General features: G+C 36.2%; 4 protein-coding genes and 1 long non-coding RNA gene across 6 annotated transcripts; 1 reads left to right on the top strand and 4 right to left on the bottom strand.

The window, feature by feature from the left end:
• Nucleotides 1-100: 100 nt before the first annotated feature.
• Nucleotides 101-4967, bottom strand: LOC109164998 (QWRF motif-containing protein 2-like). Of its 2 annotated transcripts, XM_019313573.1 has the most exons (7): nucleotides 4666-4967; nucleotides 3107-4542; nucleotides 1583-1702; nucleotides 1352-1468; nucleotides 1151-1240; nucleotides 669-776; nucleotides 101-577 (listed from the first exon to the last, which is right to left on the bottom strand). In XM_019313573.1, the coding sequence occupies exons 1-7, from the start codon at nucleotides 4688-4690 to the stop codon at nucleotides 518-520; spliced, it is 1956 nt and encodes a 651-aa protein (XP_019169118.1). In that variant the 5' UTR covers nucleotides 4691-4967; the 3' UTR covers nucleotides 101-517. The 2 variants fall into 2 exon arrangements, with proteins under 2 accessions (XP_019169118.1, XP_019169117.1); XM_019313572.1 differs by having other exon boundaries at nucleotides 3107-4967.
• A 6208-nt stretch (nucleotides 4968-11175) lies between these two features.
• LOC109165001 (probable polyamine transporter At3g19553) lies at nucleotides 11176-13197 on the top strand. The gene is made up of 2 exons (XM_019313584.1): nucleotides 11176-12448; nucleotides 12537-13197. Exons 1-2 carry the CDS (start codon nucleotides 11505-11507, stop codon nucleotides 13087-13089), a joined length of 1497 nt encoding a protein of 498 aa, XP_019169129.1. The 5' UTR covers nucleotides 11176-11504; the 3' UTR covers nucleotides 13090-13197.
• A 496-nt stretch (nucleotides 13198-13693) lies between these two features.
• Nucleotides 13694-15603, bottom strand: LOC109165006 (protein SYM1-like). Its single transcript, XM_019313596.1, has 4 exons — nucleotides 14973-15603; nucleotides 14382-14610; nucleotides 14177-14301; nucleotides 13694-14098 (listed from the first exon to the last, which is right to left on the bottom strand). Exons 1-4 carry the CDS (start codon nucleotides 15324-15326, stop codon nucleotides 14015-14017), a joined length of 792 nt encoding a protein of 263 aa, XP_019169141.1. The 5' UTR covers nucleotides 15327-15603; the 3' UTR covers nucleotides 13694-14014.
• A 674-nt stretch (nucleotides 15604-16277) lies between these two features.
• On the bottom strand, nucleotides 16278-17866 carry LOC109165003 (3-oxo-Delta(4,5)-steroid 5-beta-reductase-like). Its single transcript, XM_019313593.1, has 2 exons — nucleotides 17707-17866; nucleotides 16278-17629 (listed from the first exon to the last, which is right to left on the bottom strand). The coding sequence occupies exons 1-2, from the start codon at nucleotides 17743-17745 to the stop codon at nucleotides 16490-16492; spliced, it is 1179 nt and encodes a 392-aa protein (XP_019169138.1). The 5' UTR covers nucleotides 17746-17866; the 3' UTR covers nucleotides 16278-16489.
• A 1988-nt stretch (nucleotides 17867-19854) lies between these two features.
• LOC109165010 lies at nucleotides 19855-20236 on the bottom strand. The gene is made up of 2 exons (XR_002051465.1): nucleotides 20167-20236; nucleotides 19855-20090 (listed from the first exon to the last, which is right to left on the bottom strand). It is a non-coding gene; the product is annotated as an uncharacterized LOC109165010 (long non-coding RNA).
• Between the last annotated feature and the right edge of the window lie 242 nt (nucleotides 20237-20478).

Here is a 20478-nt window from a genome sequence, read left to right on the forward strand (position 1 = left end):
CGCATTCTGAATCCGGGTCTACAATATAATTTTCGCAGAAAAAAAAAAATCTATAAACCAGACATGTAGTGAATAGACAAACTTAGAGACAACATTTCTTAAAGAATAGTTTCATCATATTAGCCAGAAATGCAATTAAAAAGATAACTTGCAGGAAGCAAAGGAAAGTGCTCAAGAAGAACACTGGCAATTCTCCACTAGGTAACATTCTAAATAGAATTGTACATATATACACATCAGTTTTCTTCCTTTTTACTAGACAGTTGATAGCAGGAATTAGGGATACGTTAGATCGCGTATACAGAGATTAGTGAGAAGGAAAATCGCTTGCAGAATATTCGGGTGTAGAAGTACATGTCATGCAAGGGGAAGAGACGTGTTCCAAAAATGGCGATGAGAAGCCAAAATTAGTTGTTTGGTGCAACTCCGAAATGACACCTCCACCGGGTTGAAAGGTTTGATGCGGTGTTAGAATTTAGAGTCGGTCAAATGAAGATCAGATCTACAGAGGTCTTTGTCAGGCTGTTGATACACGTCGATGTTGTAATACATGTGTTCTCAAACTACAATCCTTAACCTGCGCAATTAGGTTCGAGATGGAAATCGTCACAAAGAGAAAAGCATAAACCAACGTCGAATAAAAAGGGTAGAGGTGGGTGCATATTCACCTGCATCGTTGCTACCATAGACAAGAAATCTTTGCATTGTTCTAGTAAAACCCGCTCCTTTGCAGTTATTTTAGCCAGTTCAATTACCAAAATATTCGCTTCTTCTACCTGAAAACGTAATAACAACTTATTGGGAACGAACACATATATAGTAAAACATTTGGATTAATCAAATCTAGAAAAGTACATAGTAACAAACTAATATGTTTCTCTTTTTTTTTTTTTTTTTTTTTTGAGTACTATTAACTATGTTACATTGTAGTATCTGTCCATACATACTTTCTCAACCTACTGAAGCACAAAGAGTCCATGCCCCCACTGGGGTTCGAACCTATGAGTCAGTAATCTCCCATTTGGGAGAGCCATAGTTATGCCGCTCGACCACAAAGTCTTTGGCAAATATAAGAAAACGTTTGAAAATTGACTACTCATAACGGTCAATGACAAAACTACTAATTTAGGAAACCTGAACATAGGATTACCTTTGCCAAAAGCGAACAGACTGAGGTTACCAATGCTTGCATCACATCAACTGTTGAACCAATAGCTTCCTTCAAGCTTTGAATGTCAACCTATCAAAATCATCGAAAACTATTGAATCAATGCCATCACCAAACATCATAACTACTTATGAAGTTTTTCCAAACATTGTAGATAGAAAGGGGGATAAAGTAAATTCATACAATTGCTCCGGCAAGAACAGGAAGACGTAGAGTGCTAGCTTTCAAAGCTTCAATACCACCCATTAAAGCAACAGAATGTTCTTTATCCAAGGAAGCCCAATCTTCTAAATAGGATATCTAAGGAAAGTATTAACTCAACTCAGCAACAAGCAATAACTTCCGATGTTCAGACTTGTTTGAACTTCAAAGGATAAACTCAGGAAAAAAAAAAAAAAAAAAAAACGAACTTACTTGTCCCTTAAGAATAGATGCTAGCTTCAATTTTTGTTTCAGCAATTGCAACCTGTGTCGTTTTTTGGTGACTATATCACGCAAATCTGAGATTTTGATCCAAGCATTCCAAAGAGTTTTCTGCACAAGGTACAACAATGATTAAGGGGGAGGTTTGTATCCAATAACAAATTAACAAGTATCATATATTAAGCTTTCTGACCATCACTTTTCTTAAAATAGAACTTAGTAATTAGTATTTCTCATTTCTGATCCTATTTTACATGTTGAATGAGTAATCAAATTCGTATTTCAAAAGCAATCTTGTCATTTCTGATCTGATTACCAAGACTGCTACTTCATCTTTTGATGCAAGAAGACCATCTAAGTGTATCAACTTATATTACCAATGATCACAAACTTTTGTACAACAATTTTATATAACACGGTTATTTATATGAGATGCCAACAACTAACTTTATACAGTATTACTAAAAACAGTGAATTATTGATTTATTTCCACATTTTTTGCTGTGTTGGAAAGAGGGATTCAAGTACACTTGATATCCTATCAAACTATTCAAATGACTACACACAATTCATTCAAAGTCCATTAACACAGAATAAAGGGTTTGACCGAATTCAACTCAACTAAGCATTAATAAAAGGTTTGACCGAATTCAACTCAACTAAGCATTAATCACGGGATATTATTTCACCATTCAAATTTATTTTAAGTGTGAATTTGTGGTCAGTAACTTTAATCATGTAACTTTTGGACATTTTCCTATCCACTCTCCCGTAATGACCACTATCACTTTTCCAACTTCAATCAGCAAGATCCTTTCTTGTGTCTGCACATCCATCTTAGAGTCCTCACCTCAGAAATGACAGCCAAATGATTTTTTTACTCTTTTTTTTGGGGTGGGGGGGGGGGGGGGTGAAGGGGTTAGGTGAGACTTGAGAGGAGAAAAATTATTGGGGGTTAAAATCAATGGACACTAAATTGAATAAAAGAAGATACTTTGTTTGATAAAGGACAGAGACAATAACAAGTAGTTATTGGTTTCTTTTAAAAGCTTTCAAGATTCTTTGAATACTAACAATATGTTGCATTGTTGCCTAAAAATTCAATTTCATTTCGAATTTTATGCCATAAACAAACGTGATGTACTAGCTTAACTTATTGCTTACTTTCGCCTATTCTTATTTTATTTCCTGTCTAAGATCAATGCATATGCACTTATCCAACCCAATATTAGAACTCTTTAAACACAAGAGGTAGGTAAGAGCTGCGGCATTATTGAGTGTCTGTGTGTATAAACACACACATACACATAGCATTATAATTGTAATTGTTAATCAACATCGGTGGAATTCACCCCAAGTTAAGATTTACATTAGGTTTCTCCAACACAGAATTAGATGCGAAAGTAATGCTGCAAAAGATCTCATCTGGATAGATATCTAAGTGGGCTGGAAATATAAAGCAAGAAATTACACAAAACGCAAGTAAATTAGAGGAGTAAAAGTATACGATCTTACCTGTGCAGTGTGCATCTGCACATGCAAGGCTGCTTCTGTCCTAGCATTTACAAAGCGCCATTGCAAGTGTCGATTATAAAGAAGTCGCAACAGGTGAGCGTCAACGATTCGGTTTTCCCCTACCTTCCCCCTCCGAACATCCACAGCAAAACTAAGAACTGAAGGTGTCTCGACGAAATTATTGCTAATGGTACTAACAGCGTTTCTCACGCGACTTGGACTAGGCATTCCTCGCGAGGGAGATGACCGTGAACCCACCGGTGTCCCCAACTTACTTGGAGAAGCAGGCCTAATGCCACCACGAATAGGCGATGAAATGGTTCGTTGCAAGGAAGCCGGGACATCACTTGGGTACTTTCGCAGTTTTGGTGGCACAATCAACTTCGACCCCGGACTCGTGGATAATGGTGAGCCTGGATCCTGTAACCTCCTCAACCTAGTATTTGTTTCTTGCCAAAACCTAGCCGAAACAACGATTCCTCGGGGTGCTGTAGGCCCACGGGAAGTTCCACTTCCACCGCTCTCTTGCATTCCCGAAGTACTACCAGAAGAAACACTATCAGTATCAGATGCAGTGCGATCAGAAGGCACAGAAGACTCGTTATTTACTGAATTTTCATCGAAACCACGTTGAGCAGCTTTTAATGGCTCAGCATTTCCCAAATCGATACTCAGTCTGCTATCAAGTGAAACCCTTCTCTCATCCATCATAGAGTGCTGAAGTACCCGAATCCCAGATCCAATAAGCTTGTTCCTCTCTGCATCACTACAGTTTAAACTCCTCGACAACGGATTTGCTTGCCTAGACCTCGCAGGCCATCGGTGCTGATCAAGGGGCCTAGAATTCTCCACCTGATCTCCTCCCCCATCGGGCTTCCCTCTCAGAGGAGTAGTGGTCCTCCTCCTCTCGGGCGTATTCTTCCTAATACTACTCAAATTAGGCGAAGGGGGAGCTACCTTAGTCTTACTAATTGGCAAAGAAAAGGCCTCCCCTTGAAAGGAAACAGATAAACTCCTAGTAGAAGTGACCAGAAGCTTGGTGGCAGCTGAAATCTCACTCCCATTATTCACTTTCAGATCGAGATCGGGTGTTAGAGGCCTCGAAACCGCCGGCCGCCTCCTGTCGACGGAAACGGACCTTTTGGGCCCGGAAGAAGGCGGCGCGGTGGAGAAAGGAGTCGAGTTTCTGGAGAGTAAAGGGGATGGGAATCTTCTGGAAGTTGAAGTCTTTGAGGATGAGGAAGACACAGAGGATGAATTCGAAGAAGAAGTTGAAGGAGAAGGGGACATGTATCTAGAAGAGACCACTCTAGCTTTGGGTCTCTTAGGGTTATTGTGAACTCCATTATTGTCCTTCTCAGACGGCAATAATGGAGGTCTCCTTGTGTTAATTTGAGGCTCCCCTTGTGAGCTGGTTTTGGGGTTTTGAGCTGAAGCTGCACCAGAAAACGCAGCCACCACCATCATCACACTCACACACACAAAATCACAAACACATACACACACACTACCCCCAAATTCGCCTCTCACATTGTAATTTCACACCAAAATACACTTACCCAGAATCCCCTTTCGCCTCTGCATCCCCTAAAACCTGCAACAATCAACAAATCCGACCATCAATCACAATCCCAGTCCGGGTCTTTCAAAAATCCCACATTTCCTCAAGATTCCTGCTTTTCCTCTCAATTTTTCCCTCGAAAGACAAATACGAAGAACAAGTAAAAAACTGATTTTTTTTTCCGGGAAGTAGTAGTAGTGGCCTCAGAGAGAGTGTCTGTGCCCGTGAGAGAAGGGTGAGATTTGGGGGCACAGAGAATTCGTACATCCTTTAGCGAGGGTGGTTTTGGGGTTTTGTGACCCTTAGGAGAGACGTCACGCTAACCTACATTTTTAATTACTCTGTATTTCTTAAATACTCCATTTTTAACTGCGTTTTGGTGATAGAAATAAATTTGTTCTAATCTTCTTAAATGAATGGCTAAATGGGTATAATATAATTTTTATACCTGTAATTTATGAGTTTGATTCTTGTTAACGTTTTTTAGTCAAGTTTACCACACACTAGAACAGAGTTTATTAAATACATGCTTCCTGAGTAATATAGTTGCAGATTTATATTTAAAAAATGAGTTAATTCTATTTTTGGTCTTAGATTTATAGGTGACGGTCCATTTTTAGTCATTTTTTATTAAAATATCCTCATTTGATCTTAGTATTATTGTGACATGATCAATTTTGGTCCTCTGCCAACAAAATCGTTGAAATTTCATTCAATTGAAGGACATTTTGATCTTTTTAATACAAAGAGCGTTGACCCGTTATATTTTTTATGTTTATTTTTTAAAAGAAATTATAATTAAAGAGTGAAATGTTATTGTATTTAACGAAATTTCAATGTTTTTTTTATAAAGGACCAAAATTGGTCATGACACAATAATACTAGAATAAAAATAAAATGTTCTGATAAAAATGACTAAAAGTGAATTGTCACCTATAAATTTAGGACTAAAAATGGAATTAACTCTTTAAAAATTAAAGATTGCTGTAATTATTATTTTAATTCCTATTTTGTCCATACCGGCCAGCCCCCTATATTTTTTGAAGTCAGAAGTTTTTACCACTTCAATATAAACTCTTGAGAAAACATGTTTCATGATCTAATCATTTTTACTTTAATTGTATAGATTTGATAAACACTATTCCATTGAGGCATTGACCATAGATAGATTGTCTTATCATCATTAAAACTTAGGCATGTAATATTCTAATATTATCAAAATTTATATTTGTTACGATAATAATTATGTTGTACACGATTAACAAAAAATTAGAGATTAAATTCATCTATAGAAATTCGTTTATTGGAATTGCAAGAGATTGAAAAATGTATCTAGAAAAAAAAAATAAATTGTATGTGTGTATATAATCCTATTAAAGAATTGAAATTAGTATAGAGAGTCTATTCATGTTTTTTAAAATAGAGAATGACACCTTTTATCTTTAAATTATAGGAAAATAATGTTTTTTGTCATTGAATTATATTGTCGTTAATTACTTACCGTCCTTCAATTGTTTGTCAAGTGATTTTTTTCCGTCCTTCAATTGTCTGTCAAATGATTTTTTCCTTCCTCTGATTGTTTGCTAATTGAATTTTTGTTAACCTCTCTAATAAAACTCAAGGACGAAAGAAGCCACTTAGCAAATAATTGAGGAACAAAATTTGACAAGTTTCGTACCACAAATACATGTGAATAAAACTTACTGACAAATAATTGAAATGACTTTTTAAATCCAATTGAAACTTACTGACAAAAAAAAAAAAAAAAAAAAAAAAAAAAATCCAACATTTGACTATTTGAGTGACAAAAAGTGAAAATAGATATAATTAAAGTGCAAAAACAAAAAAAAGATATTTTCCTATAATTCAAAGACAAAAAGTGTCATTTTTCACTTTTAAAACTTTTCATTCTTATTACATAGCTTGTTTTTCAAATTGGAGAAAGGTATATAAAAATATTTTTTTCCAGAAAAATAGAAAATTCCTCCATTAATTTATACTTTTAGCTAAAAACTTCATTGACAAATTAAAACCTATTTCAAATTTTCTATAAATTGTTAACAAAAAAAAAAAAAAAAAAAAAAAAATCCTTAGCAGTTGTTGTGTTGCATGCTGCAGTGCAGATTCTTGTTTTAGGAACTCACATGTGAATGAACGCAAGCCAAGTTAGGAATGATGTTCATATTATATTTTCTTAATTAATCATAAACATATTTATAATAATGATGATGATGATATATATGTTAATTTTAAAGGTCACAAGCTTTCTTGAACTGAATAAACTAATAAAGTAATGGTAGAATTAGGAATGAACATCATATATATAATACTAGAATTATATATGTTTTGTTGGTCATCACAAGCATTCTTAAACATACTTGCTTTAATTAATTGATTTCCTTGGTGATGATCAGATGTCCTTTTCTGGGTTTCACCATCATCATTAGTAGTCAACATTCATACATACATAAAATACAGGAATATATATAGAGAGAGAGAGAGGGGTAAAAGAATATATGTGTACATCAAACCTGCTGGATCAAAGGACAGGCTTGCCTTGCAAATTTTGCAAGCTAAGCTAGCTAATTAATTAAAAGCATTGCTATATATGCTAATGCCCATATATATAGGCCTCGCTTGAATGGGTAGGCTAGTTTATCTCGTTAATCTCCGATTGCAAGTTCTTCATGGAATAATTTCAAGATATCAAGCTCATCCACGTGTTCTGGAAATGCAATCAATGTGCTGACTTCTTAGTCAACCTGGGGCAATCAAGTGCTTGGGGTACATCAATATATACTGGATCGCCCCCCTGACGGCCTGAGAAATTTGCTGGATCGGGACGCTCGCAATATTGCTACGAGTAGGTTTCGTTAACTACGGGACCCGGTGGGTCCTTCCCTTTCACCAAAAAAAAAAAAAAAAATGATCATTTCACAATTAGAGTTACAAGACCTGATTTGCCCAGAACGCATATGCAGATAATAACAACAAGCTTTCCAGTAAATTAAAGGGAAAAGAGTTCGCGTAATAGTTTTGTTATGTGAACTCATAATTGACAACAACACATACTACTACAAAACATAGAATAACTACACGTTTAATTACACATAGATTTACTTATAGATTTGTGGGTAAATTAGATTTTTGTTATAGTGTAATAAGGTACTCCATATTAGGTAAATCACCTAAGATTTTGACTTTGATTTGAGAGAATAAACACTATGTTTGGTAGAGCTTATTTTATAACTTATAATTTATTTTAAGTTACAAATAATATATAACTAACCCTATTTGGTAAAATCTTTAAAATCATAGTTTATTTTGAAACACGTTTAAAAATAATTAAGCTATTTTAAGTTTTTAACTTTTGACTTTCCCCTTCGGCCCTCCTCTCACCTTCCTTGCACCCCGACTTCCAAACATTCCCTCGTGTCTTTTACAATTATGAATCCCTCGTGAAGTAATGTTTGTGCTCTGATCTGATCTCCCAATAAGGTTAATGTTCCATATACAATATGGATATCTGTTGAACAAAAATGGATAATGGATGGATACACGAAATGATCATTTAATAATACTTAGTTGTGGTTTGATAAGAATGGTCAGAAATGCAGTAGTTTTAACAGTTAAACGTAACCCCTCCTAGTCTCCCTTCATAACTTCTTTCTTCAATAGGCAATATGGCAACCCGTGATGAGTATGTAAGGTGTGGTGCATGATCAATATATGCTTGCCTAGCTTTATTATATATATATTTTTTTTTTTTATGACAAGAAAACTTATAAGCACTATTTAAGTGTGTACACTATTTTACAATTCTAATCATAAATATTACAATGAAATAAATTAGCAATACTAAAAAATTAATAGATCGCTTAATTAATAATCATACCAAATTGAAACATGTGTTTCATCTCAACTAAAAGCCTAAACTTATGTGTTTCATCTCAACACTCGTTACATTGTTTTGAAGAGGGATGAGCTTTACGTACACACCCAATTCAACCCCATCCGTCGGTCAAACCTGCTGCTACCTTAATATGCAACATTTACTGTACTGTCTGTCTCGCTCTACCTATTTACACGCCGACATTTATCTTTAATTACCCCACTCATCTTTAATCCTGGACAGTTGAAAAATTCAGGATTACTGCCCTAGAGTTGTGGGGAGGCTTGTGGTAAAAAATGATCTTTTAAACTAGTTTTCAAATCATTTTGAGAATTTTAAAAACTCTTCATTGCTATTAATCAATAAATTTTTTTATTTTTTTTTAAAAAACCTTGATATTTGGACTTATCATGCCAATTAAAGTACGAGTAGAGCAGAAAAATGAAATAAATTTGGTTCCTATTTATGAAGGACGACTTAGGATACTTTTGTGGGTGGTGGTCTGAACTTGATGCAGGTTGGAATAAATAAGAGTGATAGCTATGGTATCGCAGAAGATGCCTGGAAGAGTGATTAGTGAGATGGAGACAGAAATACGACATAGGATTAATATATGTATTTTCTTAATCTTGGTTAATTGTATTGTTATTATTATTAATGACTGACAAATCTGGTTTACACGTACGAACAGTAATTAAGATCCTTTCTTCTTGCCGACCCATGCAATCTACAGTACTATACAGTGGAGGAAAAAGATAGATTGGCCGCCATAGAAGTACTGATGATGTTGGGAACATGAATATAATGTTCACCACAATATATTTGAATGTATGATTGCTGCGCTGTAACAACTATGTTTTCCTTAAAATAAATGTTTAATTTGTTGGTAATTAAGGATATATGGCTTAGATACAAAGAAATCAATTAATGAAGATAACAAAGTTAAGGAAAGATAGAATATTAGAAAAAAAAAAAAGTTTCGTGTATATCTCATATGTTACTAGAAGATTAGATGACAGGTGTTAAAGCATAGTCGAGCAGTTAGGTCGGTGCAGTGGCACAGTGGTAGTGCCCTATGATACGATACAGTGATACACGGATTTAATTTTGTAAATATATCGTAGATTAGGATTACATGCATACAAATACATTTAATAAAAAAAATTGTTTTGCTCGAATCCCATGCACATTAGCACATTGTCGAACCACGTAAATATATACAGTGCCCTTCTTAATTTTTTGTTTGTTCTTGATTTCTTGATCTTGAAAAAGGGGAAGGGATTAATTAATAATTAAGTGAATAAAGTAGAGTAATTAGTTGATGATTAGTTAGGATTATCAATCCAGTGAACTGTGTTGAAAGCATAGTTATGGTTAGAAGTAATGTTGTCGCCCCGGTTTAACGGGTGGATGATCCATCTTAACTAATGCTTGTTATGTGTAAACATCACTACCCCCTCTTAATTTAATCTTTATTTCCTTAATTTTAATTTGTGGGTTATAGACATAAAACTAATGCTGCTTACAAAGTTTAACTAACACATAAAGACCACCTTAATTAACTTCAGTTGTTCATTTGTCATGTTTTCATTGAAAATAAATAATGAAAACAATTTCAAAAAAAATATTAAAAGAATAATAAGGTTAAATAATCAATTTTTTTTTCTTAAAAAAATATAATCAATGTCCAGTGGTTGGTTTTAAAATAGCAATAAGTTAGCATTTGAGTTCCATCATAGAAAAAGAAAAAAAAACATCATAAATTCTTAAAGTAGGTTGATTATGTCTAATCAAGAGTTGTTAATCCACTCATAAGTGTCACAAGTTAGACTTTCATAAGTTTTTATTCTCGTTTTAATTTAATAACTCAATAAAATGAATCCAAATGTCATTTCAATTTTCAAGGAGTACTCAACTTGTATTCATTAAAATTAAAAAAAATTAATAAACACAAAAAAAAGTTTCACAAGGTAAACTTAAGCGCATAGCTAATTGACTCAAACTAAAAAAAATTAATAAACGACAATTCTCATAAAGATAAAATCTAAAATTTTATAATTACTAAGTTAATTATCAGATCAACTACTTGATTGAGACACTGTTTGATAACATAATTAGTTTATCAATCAATTTTGACTTATTTAATTATTATTAGTTGTTTGACTTAATTAAACATTCAATATAAGTGTTTGATTAATTAACTCGTTGTAATAGCTTATTGTTCCAAAAAGTTGATCAAAACAACTTTTTCGATTAACTTTTTGAGTAAATCATTTTATATATATTAACTATCAGCTAATTTACTAAACATTTTTTTACAATCAATTAATTATATCAATTAGTCAAACTCACTAACCCAATCAACTAACAACTATTTACCAAACAACGTAAAATTAGCAAATCTCGCACGATGTATTTGTGACTTGCAGAGCCTTAAAGCAAATAGGATTGTAGATTTGATGTTTCCCTCAAAGCAAAACCCAGTTCGCTATCAGTTCGGAACAGATGGGCTTCTACTGCAGTATGGGCCCATTAGAACATAGGTTTAAACCTTTAAAAAAATTAATTAAAAAAAAAACAAGATTTAATAATATGTTAATAAACATATCCATTTGAACGGGAACGAACTTCTAAGTCTAGGGATGATGAATCCTAGGAAAGTCCGAGGAACCGTGAAAGAGGCGGTCGGATGCTGTTTGAAACCTCTTCTCCAATGTGCCATAGAGAATCAAAATCTGCAAGGTGATTCTCAGTTAGTCAGACGACGGCATTGGAAAATTAGCGGCGGCTGAGCTCAACACGGTGTAAAAGTCCAAAATGTTTAACTTCCATAAATTTATTGTCTTTTTTGGGAAAGTCAATGATGACATATAAACGTGGGAAAAATCATTCGTATCAGAAACCAGATCGCCGCCGTGTTGGGTTGACTTCTCTGTGGTTTTTGGATGGGAGATGAGGGAATGGTGAAGAAGAAGTTAACCCTTTTGCCTTTGATTGCTCTGATTTTCTATGAAGTTTCCGGCGGGCCATTTGGGGTGGAGGATTCAGTGAGGGCAGGCGGCGGCCCTCTTCTCTCCCTTCTTGGTTTCTTGATTTTCCCTTTGCTTTGGAGCATCCCGGAGGCTCTGGTCACGGCTGAGCTTGCCACAGCCTTTCCTGAAAATGGCGGATATGTGGTTTGGATATCATCAGCTTTTGGCCCTTTCTGGGGATTCCAAGAAGGCCTCTGGAAATGGTTGAGTGGAGTCGTGGATAATGCCCTTTACCCACTTCTGTTTCTTGATTACTTGAAGCATTCCATTCCCATTTTCAACCATTTCTCTGCCAGGGTTCCAGCCATGTTAGGGATCACAGTTTCCTTGACTTACTTGAACTATAGAGGCCTCCACATTGTTGGCATTTCCGCTGTTTTGCTTGCAAGTTTCTCTCTTTTGCCGTTTCTCGTGATGGGGATTCTCTCGATTCCTCGGATTCGGCCTAGACGATGGCTCGCTGTGGATTTCAAGAAGGTGGATTGGAGGGTATACTTCAATAGCATGTTTTGGAATCTCAACTATTGGGATAAGGCCAGTACACTAGCCGGGGAGATTGATGACCCGAGCACAACATTCCCTAAGGCGCTGCTCGGTGCTGTTGCTTTAGTCGTTTCTTCGTATCTAATCCCACTTCTTGCTGGAACTGGAGCTTTAATGGCTAACCCTTCCCAATGGAGTGATGGGTATTTTGCAGAAGTTGGAATGCTAATCGGTGGCGATTGGCTCAAGTGGTGGATCCAGGCGGCGGCTGCAATCTCTAACGTGGGGCTGTTCGAGGCTGAAATGAGCAGCGACGCCTTCCAGCTGCTCGGAATGAGTGAGATGGGGATGCTTCCATCTATATTTGCTTCGCGGTTAGTCCCTAAAAACCATCAAAGTTCTTGCACAATTGTTAACTTTCATGGAAACAACAATGTTCTTTCATTGTTCACATTTATGCAGGTCAAAACATGGGACACCTACTTTTAGCATCATGTGTTCTGCAACTGGGGTGATTTTCCTGTCATGGATGACATTCCAGGAAACCTTGGAGCTTCTAAACTTCCTTTACTCCATTGGAATGCTTCTCGAGTTTGCAGCCTTCGTAACGCTGAGGATCAAGAAGCCCGGTCTTCGCAGACCGTACAAGGTACCCTTGCAGACATTTGGTGCAACAATGCTTTGCCTGCCTCCTATGTTGTTGCTTATCCTTGTAATGTGTCTGGCTTCTCCAAAGACATTTTTGGTTAGCGGAATGGTTATCGTCGTGGGGTTTCTCTTGTACCCTGCTGTGGTTTTATCAAAGGAGAGGTTTTATTTCCATTTTAACACACAAGATTCATCAGTGATCACTTCAAGTACTGGTTTTGAAGGCCAAGAAATCATGCCAGTGAACAGTCAAGAAGTATCTGATGAAGCTTCTCTCTACCTTCTATCAGATCCATCCCCTTTGAAGGACCAATCAGAGGTTGAAATCATATCAGGAGTTTCAGAACTTCAGTCTCAAGACAACTAATTTCTTGCATTGCAAAAATGGTGTAAAAATACAATTTTTATATCACATATTCAATCAATGCATTAACAAGTTCTTATTGTATGGTTTTCCAGTTGTTCTATGAAGTCTAACAAAACCATCTTCTTTAGGTTCCAAATCTGCAATCACTACCTGAAAGTGTGCATTACGTAAACCATAGCTGATTAGCTCAATGGACCATAACCAATCTAGCCAGCAAAAGTCCACAAGGAGATAAACCAGCCTAGATTACCCATAGTTGACCAACTAAAACCAAGAAGCTCAATAGGCCACTCCAGTTGGGAGTTGAAGTGTAAAACTTGTTCCAAATCTACAGTCACTACCTGAAGGTGTGCATTACGTAAACCATAGCTGATTGGCTCAATGGACCATAACTGATCTAGTCAGCAAAAGGCCACAAGGAGATAAACCAGCCTAGATTACCCATAGTTGACCGACTAAAACCAAGAAGGCCAATTGGCCAATCCCGTTGGGAGTTGAAGTGTAGAACTTGTAACCCTGTAGTTGCTAAGTCAATAGCCTGACGAACTTGGTTAGAAATATCCCCGCTGTTCTCTCTTTTTGTTCATAGCAGAATGAGAACCAGTTTGTAACAAATTAAGTATTAACATCAAATGGAGCTTACAACAGCAAGAAAATGGTACAGTAGAAATTCAGATCAAAAGTTAACAAAATGAAAGGTATGAAAAACAATACAAAAATGTAAGTTTTGTTGCTCCATAGATTGGATCTGCATTATAACGGGTATCTAAGTATCCTCGTAGCTGTTCTAGGCTAGAGCGTTGCGTCTTCTGGCATCAACTACCAATGTAACGTGTCACTAACAATTCCGCTTCCAGAATGCCTTCGAGCAGACAGCCCGAGAGAAAGAGGAAAAAACGAACTCTGATGACTACTATTAACAGGATCATGCTGTGGCTACCTTCTCTTTGCTCGCTGTATAAGTCAGGTATACATTCCATATATACGAAAACGAGTTGCTAACAAGTGGCTGTCATTGAAAAACTAACAACGATTAGCTAAACTTTCTCATTATTCAGTAAGACGAGAAATGAGAATGCTTGCCTACCTGTAGATGGACGGGGATGAATCTGAATGTGATGAAATCACACATTGGCCAGAACATAAAACCGCTTTTCATCGTGGGAATCACATCCCGCTTTAGTCTGGCAAGAATCTCAGCACCATTTTCACCTGTCGTCCCAAATAAAACATTGCTCATTCACCAGAGTTAAAGACGATCACACAGAATTTACTGAAAGGCGTCCCAATACCTTGCAAAGCAGAATTTACAGAGAAGAAAACAGCAGTCATGATAGGTCCAAATACAGTCTGCCCCATAGCCATCTTTGTCAATGTTGATCTAAGATCGCGCTTTGGAAAAGCCATTGAAATAAAGTTGAACCAATAATGCAGGGAAGGCCCTAAAATCACCATCCCATAACCAGCCATGCGTAGTGTCCTTACAAGATCATACTGCTCTAATGATGAACCTGAAAGTATCTGAAGTAAAGCCAATTCAGAAATGTAAAATGTCACAGATCCCTTACTCCCTAACACAGAATTGTTGAAATGGGAAAAAAGAAAAGTTGAACATAAATGGTAATCATATATAATCTCAGAGTAAACTGATTTTTCCACCTTTCTTCATCTCTTCAAAGTACCTCATAAATGGTAAAGATGGAAACTTTCTGCCATTATACTTCAAGATTTCACAACTTTAACTGAATAATGAACCATTGTTTCATATATATAGAAACAAACCAAACTACTTATCTAGTTATCTACCTAGGCAATTTTTTTTGGGAGGAAAAATGAGAAAGGAATATTCTTCCAAATGTTTGGTATTAGGTGAGGAAGAGAACCTGAGATGAAAAATCGGCGGCGGTGTAGATAACAGCACAGGTGATGCTCTTGGTGAGAATAGGCCGCGTCTTCAACAATTCTAAGTACCACCCGACCAATCCAGCCTTCGCGGCGGCGGCGGCGGTGGAGCTACTCCGGGAGGAGAACGGTAGAGAAATTATGCTGGGAACCGAGAGCTCAACCTCCTTGGTCTTTTTTAAAATGGATTGAGGGAACCGATAATACACTTTAGCTTGCTGGTGGCAATGATGGGTCCGAAGAAGCTTCGACGCTCCGACCGAATCTACGGCGGAGGATTCCTTCCATAAATGGTACAGAGATCGCCGGGCCTTGAAGCCATTTCTGAGGCTCATTTTTCTCAAAAGCGGAAACTTTACCAACCCCTTCTTGATTCTGGGTTTGGGTTCGGGAGAGGGAGAGGCGTTCTTTGAATTCTGGTTTTGTAATGCTGAAAACTGGGAAAGGGCCGCCAAGAAACGAAAAGAATAGAAGAGTTGGGTGACAAATTTGATTTCTTGAGACCTAGAAGTCTCTCTAATCGCGCGAATCGTAACGCCGGGTTTCCAGCAGTCATGGGAACACAATTCTCACGTGGCTATTCAACCCTTTTCGAGTTTTCGACCAAACAAGTTGTTTGCTTACCTAAAGGCTAAAGCTTACCCGCAAGACAAGAACTTTTGTTTGTGACACATGCGAACTTTCAGGAATGCTGTCCTCGTTTGTAACAATTGGTAATTTGTAAGTCAATTACTAATGGTTAAATTTGACTTGAAGTTATGTAAATGTAACATTAATTAAACTCTGTGTTGATTTTACAATTTAAAGCAGTCGAGAGCAAAAAATAAATGCAAGTAATAATAGAATTATAAAGTGTTTATTTATTTTATAATACCCAAAAGTCATCTCATATGATCTTTTTAAAGGATATTTATATGTGTCACCATAATTAAGACATTAAATTCTTATAATTAGGTTCTTATCAACATAAACAAGTAATCACCAAATGAAAATTGCATTTAATTATGTAAGTGTAAATCACTACCATTCTAATGATTCTAAACCAGTCATCAATTATCATTCATTGTCAAGACTAAGCACCGATTCAACTACTCTAATCTATCACCATATTATAAATTTTTTATGTATAATCAAAAGATTCAAACTTTATATACTTTAATATAGTTATATGATTTGAGATTCAAACTTTATATACTTTAATTATGATTTTACAATTAGATTTGGATAATGTCAATTCAAGTAAGTTGCAAGATAAACCGGATGACAACAATGAAATCTATTGATAATTCAAGGTGTTTATTCATTACACAAATATGACAATGCACGCATGCAAACAAACACAAGAAAGTCCAAACTAACTATTTTTGTTTTAATTATTTGTATTGAAGCACAAATAGTCAATACCCCATTGAAGTTTGAACTTGTGACTTCCATTTGAAAGAGCCACAGTTATATCGCTTGAACACGAGTTTTTTGCCAAACTAATTAACTAGTTTAGTTAAGGAACAATCTTGTAAGCTTTCATCTTATCAATCCATGAAATGAAGGCTTTCTCGGAGTTCCTAAATCCCAGGAAGCCATGTTCTTTGCTCTTGTTCATATTATCCAGGGGAGATTCCACACTAAACAGAAGATCCACAAACCACCAGTGACCAACATCCTCCAATTTCGTAGACAACAACCCGTTTTCCCTCACAATCTCGTCCCAAACAGGCCCTTTCTCCTTCATCATCACCTCCAGATTATTGCTCTCACTTCTCTCCTCAAATTCCACAACTCCCACCTCAAACTTATCTGCTAAAACTTTACAGAAATGCTTCCATTTGAACACATCTCCATTGCTGACGTTGAAAGCTTCATTCTTGGCGGATGGGTCCACCGCTGCCCAGATTTCTTGCTCTGCAATCAAATCCGCATCGGAGCAATTCGCGTATCCATCCCAAGCAGCTTTTAGCCCGGAGAATCTCAGAGGGATTCCCTCGTGCTTACAGATAGCGGCGTAGACGCAGAGAGTTCCGACGGCGTTCATCATGCTGTACGGAGAGAAGCCGTGGATTAATCCCGGCCGGTGGACCGACCATGTTAATCCCTCCTTCTTCTTTACCTCGTCAAACAGAATATCCTCAAGAGTGTAGTAAAAGTTGGGAGATTCTAATCTGGGCAAATCCTCGTGGTGGGGGGTGTCGTGGGCTACTTTTCCGAACACTTGAAACGCACCGAAATAGTGTTTCTTCCCCGTTTGCAGGCAGATATGCTTCAAATCTGGAGAATTTGGGATTACCGCATTCAACACATTCCTCAACATTTTCCCGTTGGCTTCACAGTTTTCCAGTTCCGTGGGTCGGTTTGCCCACGTCACGTAAAAAACATGCGTGACATCAGTCAGCACAGACAGCTTGGAATGGGCATCTTCCTCGTCGGAAATATCGCACTGGATATACTCCATTGGATGATCAGAGTTCCAGGCGGGTCTGGGGCGGCGGGCGACGCCGTAAACCTTCCATGGGCCGCCGGGTGTGTCGGCGAGAGGGAGGATCTCGGCGAGGCTGTTGCCGACAATCCCGGTGACGCCCACGATTAGAGCCACGCTCTGGTGCTTAAGTGGCGCATCAAGATCATCATCTTCTTCAAACCTTTTCTGGGAATTAAAAAAACATAATCATCATCAGATTCTAGTAATGTGTAAAGACAAACATGTATGTACAAGAAACATACCCTGGCAGCGCCAATAGCTCCAGCTCGCCACCAGCTCATCTTTGGGATGATTTGCAGGGAAAATATAATGGTGTCTTGTTCAGAGCAGAGAAATGGAAAGTTTCTGCAGGCTCATAAACAATCAATCGTGTGATGAGCAATATATATATATATATATATATATATATATATATATATATATATATATATATATATATATATATATATATATATATATATCGTGCACCAGGGCACAACGCATTGTGCATCCTGACTCAAAACGACCTGGTTTTTATAAGGTGGGGGAGTTGATGCTACGGGATACTGTTATGTCCGTCCAATTTAGTTACGGTTTTATTTTTTCTGTATTTATGTGTATTATGTTAAGAGTTTATGTGTATTATGTATTATGTTAGATACGAAATATGAAATATTTATGGTGTATAATGCATTGTGCGCCCTTATACATGATATATCGACTGAATAATAAATAACCCCCTGGACCGGTCCTATCATTTTATAAGCCCGGGGCAGGATAAAAAAAAAAAAATTGGCCCCAGTTAATATATATTTCATGTCTAAAATTTAAATTAAATAAGAAAAAAAATATTAATATCAATAACTTTAAATACTTTTATAAATACTTTTTCTTTTAAGTAGATAAAATTTAAACTTTTTTAGAATAATTTGAATACAATGACACACGATAGAACCTTCTATATTACATTGATAAGATATTCATAAAAAGGTAGGAGTAAATTGTCTTTTAATTTTTTTTATAATTCAATCTCAAAATATATCATATAACCCCCTCCGTCCTATTTTTACGTGTCATATTTGATTAACATGAGTTGATTAAAATTTTTTTTAATTCAATTTTTCATAATATCTTTAATATAAGTATATAAAAATTTATAAATTTAGAAACTGCATTAAAAATCTAATATAAAAATTTATATATTTAATACAAAAAATTTTCATTATATCTTAGTATAAATATATGAAAATTTATATATTTAAAAACTACATTAAAAATACTACTTCGTATTAAACAAAAAAAAAATCAATAAAAATAAATTTTTAAAATATACATTAGAATATAAGCAAAGAAGTAGAGTTGAGGAATTCTAAAATGTGAAGTGAAGGGTTGGATCACCGGCCTTTAATTAAATGAGGTTAAAATTCAAGCAACTTACCATCCAAGCTAATTCACCTTACTATAAAGCATATGTATATAAATTACTTATACTCAATACATATATACTACATATATAAGAGATAGGATGGGGCCCTCCCCCAAGCATGGGTGCTGCCTGCCCTTGCCCCAGGACCGACCCTGATAACTTCAATCACGTTAGTGGGATAGTTTGCATAATAATCATAAATTTTCAAGTTCTATTCTTTGTGAGAGGTGTATATGATTTTTTAAACTTGAATTAGTCAATTTTTTGTCCATCAAAATAAGCTTAGCTCAAAATATAGAACAATTGTGAACTTTTCAAGAAATTAAAATATATGTGGAAGAGGACCATACAAAGATGGTCCTACTTTAAATGAATATATGAAATTTGAGATCCACAAGCAACACTGTACTTGAAATGACAATTTGTGGCGAAGAAAGACTTGAGGGTCATTTGTCAACCCACGTACGTGTAAGCTAATATTTATATATCATACTGTTATGAAATTGCTAATAGAGATTTAACACTTGTAATAAGGCCAACTGTCCCAAAGGAAGTATACACTCCTAGAAAATTGAGAATATAATTATGACTTTTCACTACACCTTCTTAATTTAATAAATGAAGTATACGCATCTTAAGTTTTAACAACTACTCACATTAAGCACAAACTCATGCACCTTAAGCATAAGACTCACACACCTTAAATACAAAACTCATGTTTTAAGTTGCAATAAGTATACACACAAGTACTTAAGTACAAAACTCACACACATTACTCGTCGCACAACCACACGGGAAACATGCACCCGCACTAGAACTTAATTATATATATATATATATATATATATATATATATATATATATATATATATAGTGAAAGGTTCCCGTGCGGTTGTGCGGTTATTAATGTGCGTGAGATTTGTACTTAATGTGCTTGAGATTTGTACTCAATGTGCGTGAGTGTTGTGTCTAATGTGCCTGAGATTTGTGACTTATTATAATGTTATATTCACATGGTTTTCGCACCATCTTCAATGGCGACCAGTTCCCTCAACCGAGCCAGCAACTGTTCGAAATCGTCGTCCCTCTTGAGGAGGCTGAGCCGCACATAACGATCCTCGGCGCTGAATATGCTGCCTGCTCGTCCTATGATCTTCGCCGCTTCCAGGACTGCACTGCAATTTGTTTCTTCCTCCCATAAACACTTCACCCACGCATACGCTGCATGCAAGTTCATACACTCTGCGTTTATTCCTAGTTTCATCAATGGAAATCAAGAACAACACTTTGTATGTACCTGGAGAGGGTCATCGAATTTTCTCGAAAAAATTGCAGTACAGATTGATAATCCAGAATCCATGGACAATTCACGCACATTAAGCACAAATCTCACGCATATTAAGCACAATACTTAAGCACATTAAGTACAAAACTCACGCATATTAACATCACGCACATCAAGTACAAATCTCAGGCATATTAAGCAGAACACTCACGCACATTAAGTATAAACCTCACGCACATTAATCCACCGCACAATTGCACGGGAAGCAGCAAATGCACCTGATCCCTTCCCTATATATATATATATATATATATATATATATAT

This window comes from Ipomoea nil, unplaced genomic scaffold (assembly GCF_001879475.1).
Source record: "Ipomoea nil cultivar Tokyo-kokei standard unplaced genomic scaffold, Asagao_1.1 scaffold3069, whole genome shotgun sequence".
In the NCBI taxonomy this organism is placed as follows: Eukaryota; Viridiplantae; Streptophyta; class Magnoliopsida; order Solanales; family Convolvulaceae; genus Ipomoea; species Ipomoea nil.

Bases quoted from the DNA above. Each gene is read 5' to 3' on its own strand.
- LOC109164998 (XM_019313572.1), bottom strand. From the start codon at position 4,573: ATGATGGTGGTGGCTGCGTTTTCTGGTGCAGCTTCAGCTCAAAACCCC. The intron at 1,703-3,106 runs GTAAGATCGTAT...TACCTTGTGCAG, and splicing joins TGCAGATGCACACTGCACAG to AAAACTCTTTGGAATGCTTG. The intron at 578-668 runs GTGAATATGCAC...CTAATTGCGCAG, and splicing joins CTATGGTAGCAACGATGCAG to GTTAAGGATTGTAGTTTGAG.
- LOC109165001 (XM_019313584.1), top strand. From the start codon at position 11,505: ATGGGAGATGAGGGAATGGTGAAGAAGAAGTTAACCCTTTTGCCTTTG. The intron at 12,449-12,536 runs GTTAGTCCCTAA...ACATTTATGCAG, and splicing joins CCATCTATATTTGCTTCGCG to GTCAAAACATGGGACACCTA.
- LOC109165006 (XM_019313596.1), bottom strand. From the start codon at position 15,326: ATGAGCCTCAGAAATGGCTTCAAGGCCCGGCGATCTCTGTACCATTTA. The intron at 14,611-14,972 runs GTTCTCTTCCTC...GCTTTACTTCAG, and splicing joins CCGCCGATTTTTCATCTCAG to ATACTTTCAGGTTCATCATT. The intron at 14,099-14,176 runs GTAGGCAAGCAT...TTTCAATGACAG, and splicing joins TCATCCCCGTCCATCTACAG to CCACTTGTTAGCAACTCGTT.
- LOC109165003 (XM_019313593.1), bottom strand. From the start codon at position 17,745: ATGAGCTGGTGGCGAGCTGGAGCTATTGGCGCTGCCAGG. The intron at 17,630-17,706 runs GTATGTTTCTTG...TTTAATTCCCAG, and splicing joins GAGCTATTGGCGCTGCCAGG to AAAAGGTTTGAAGAAGATGA.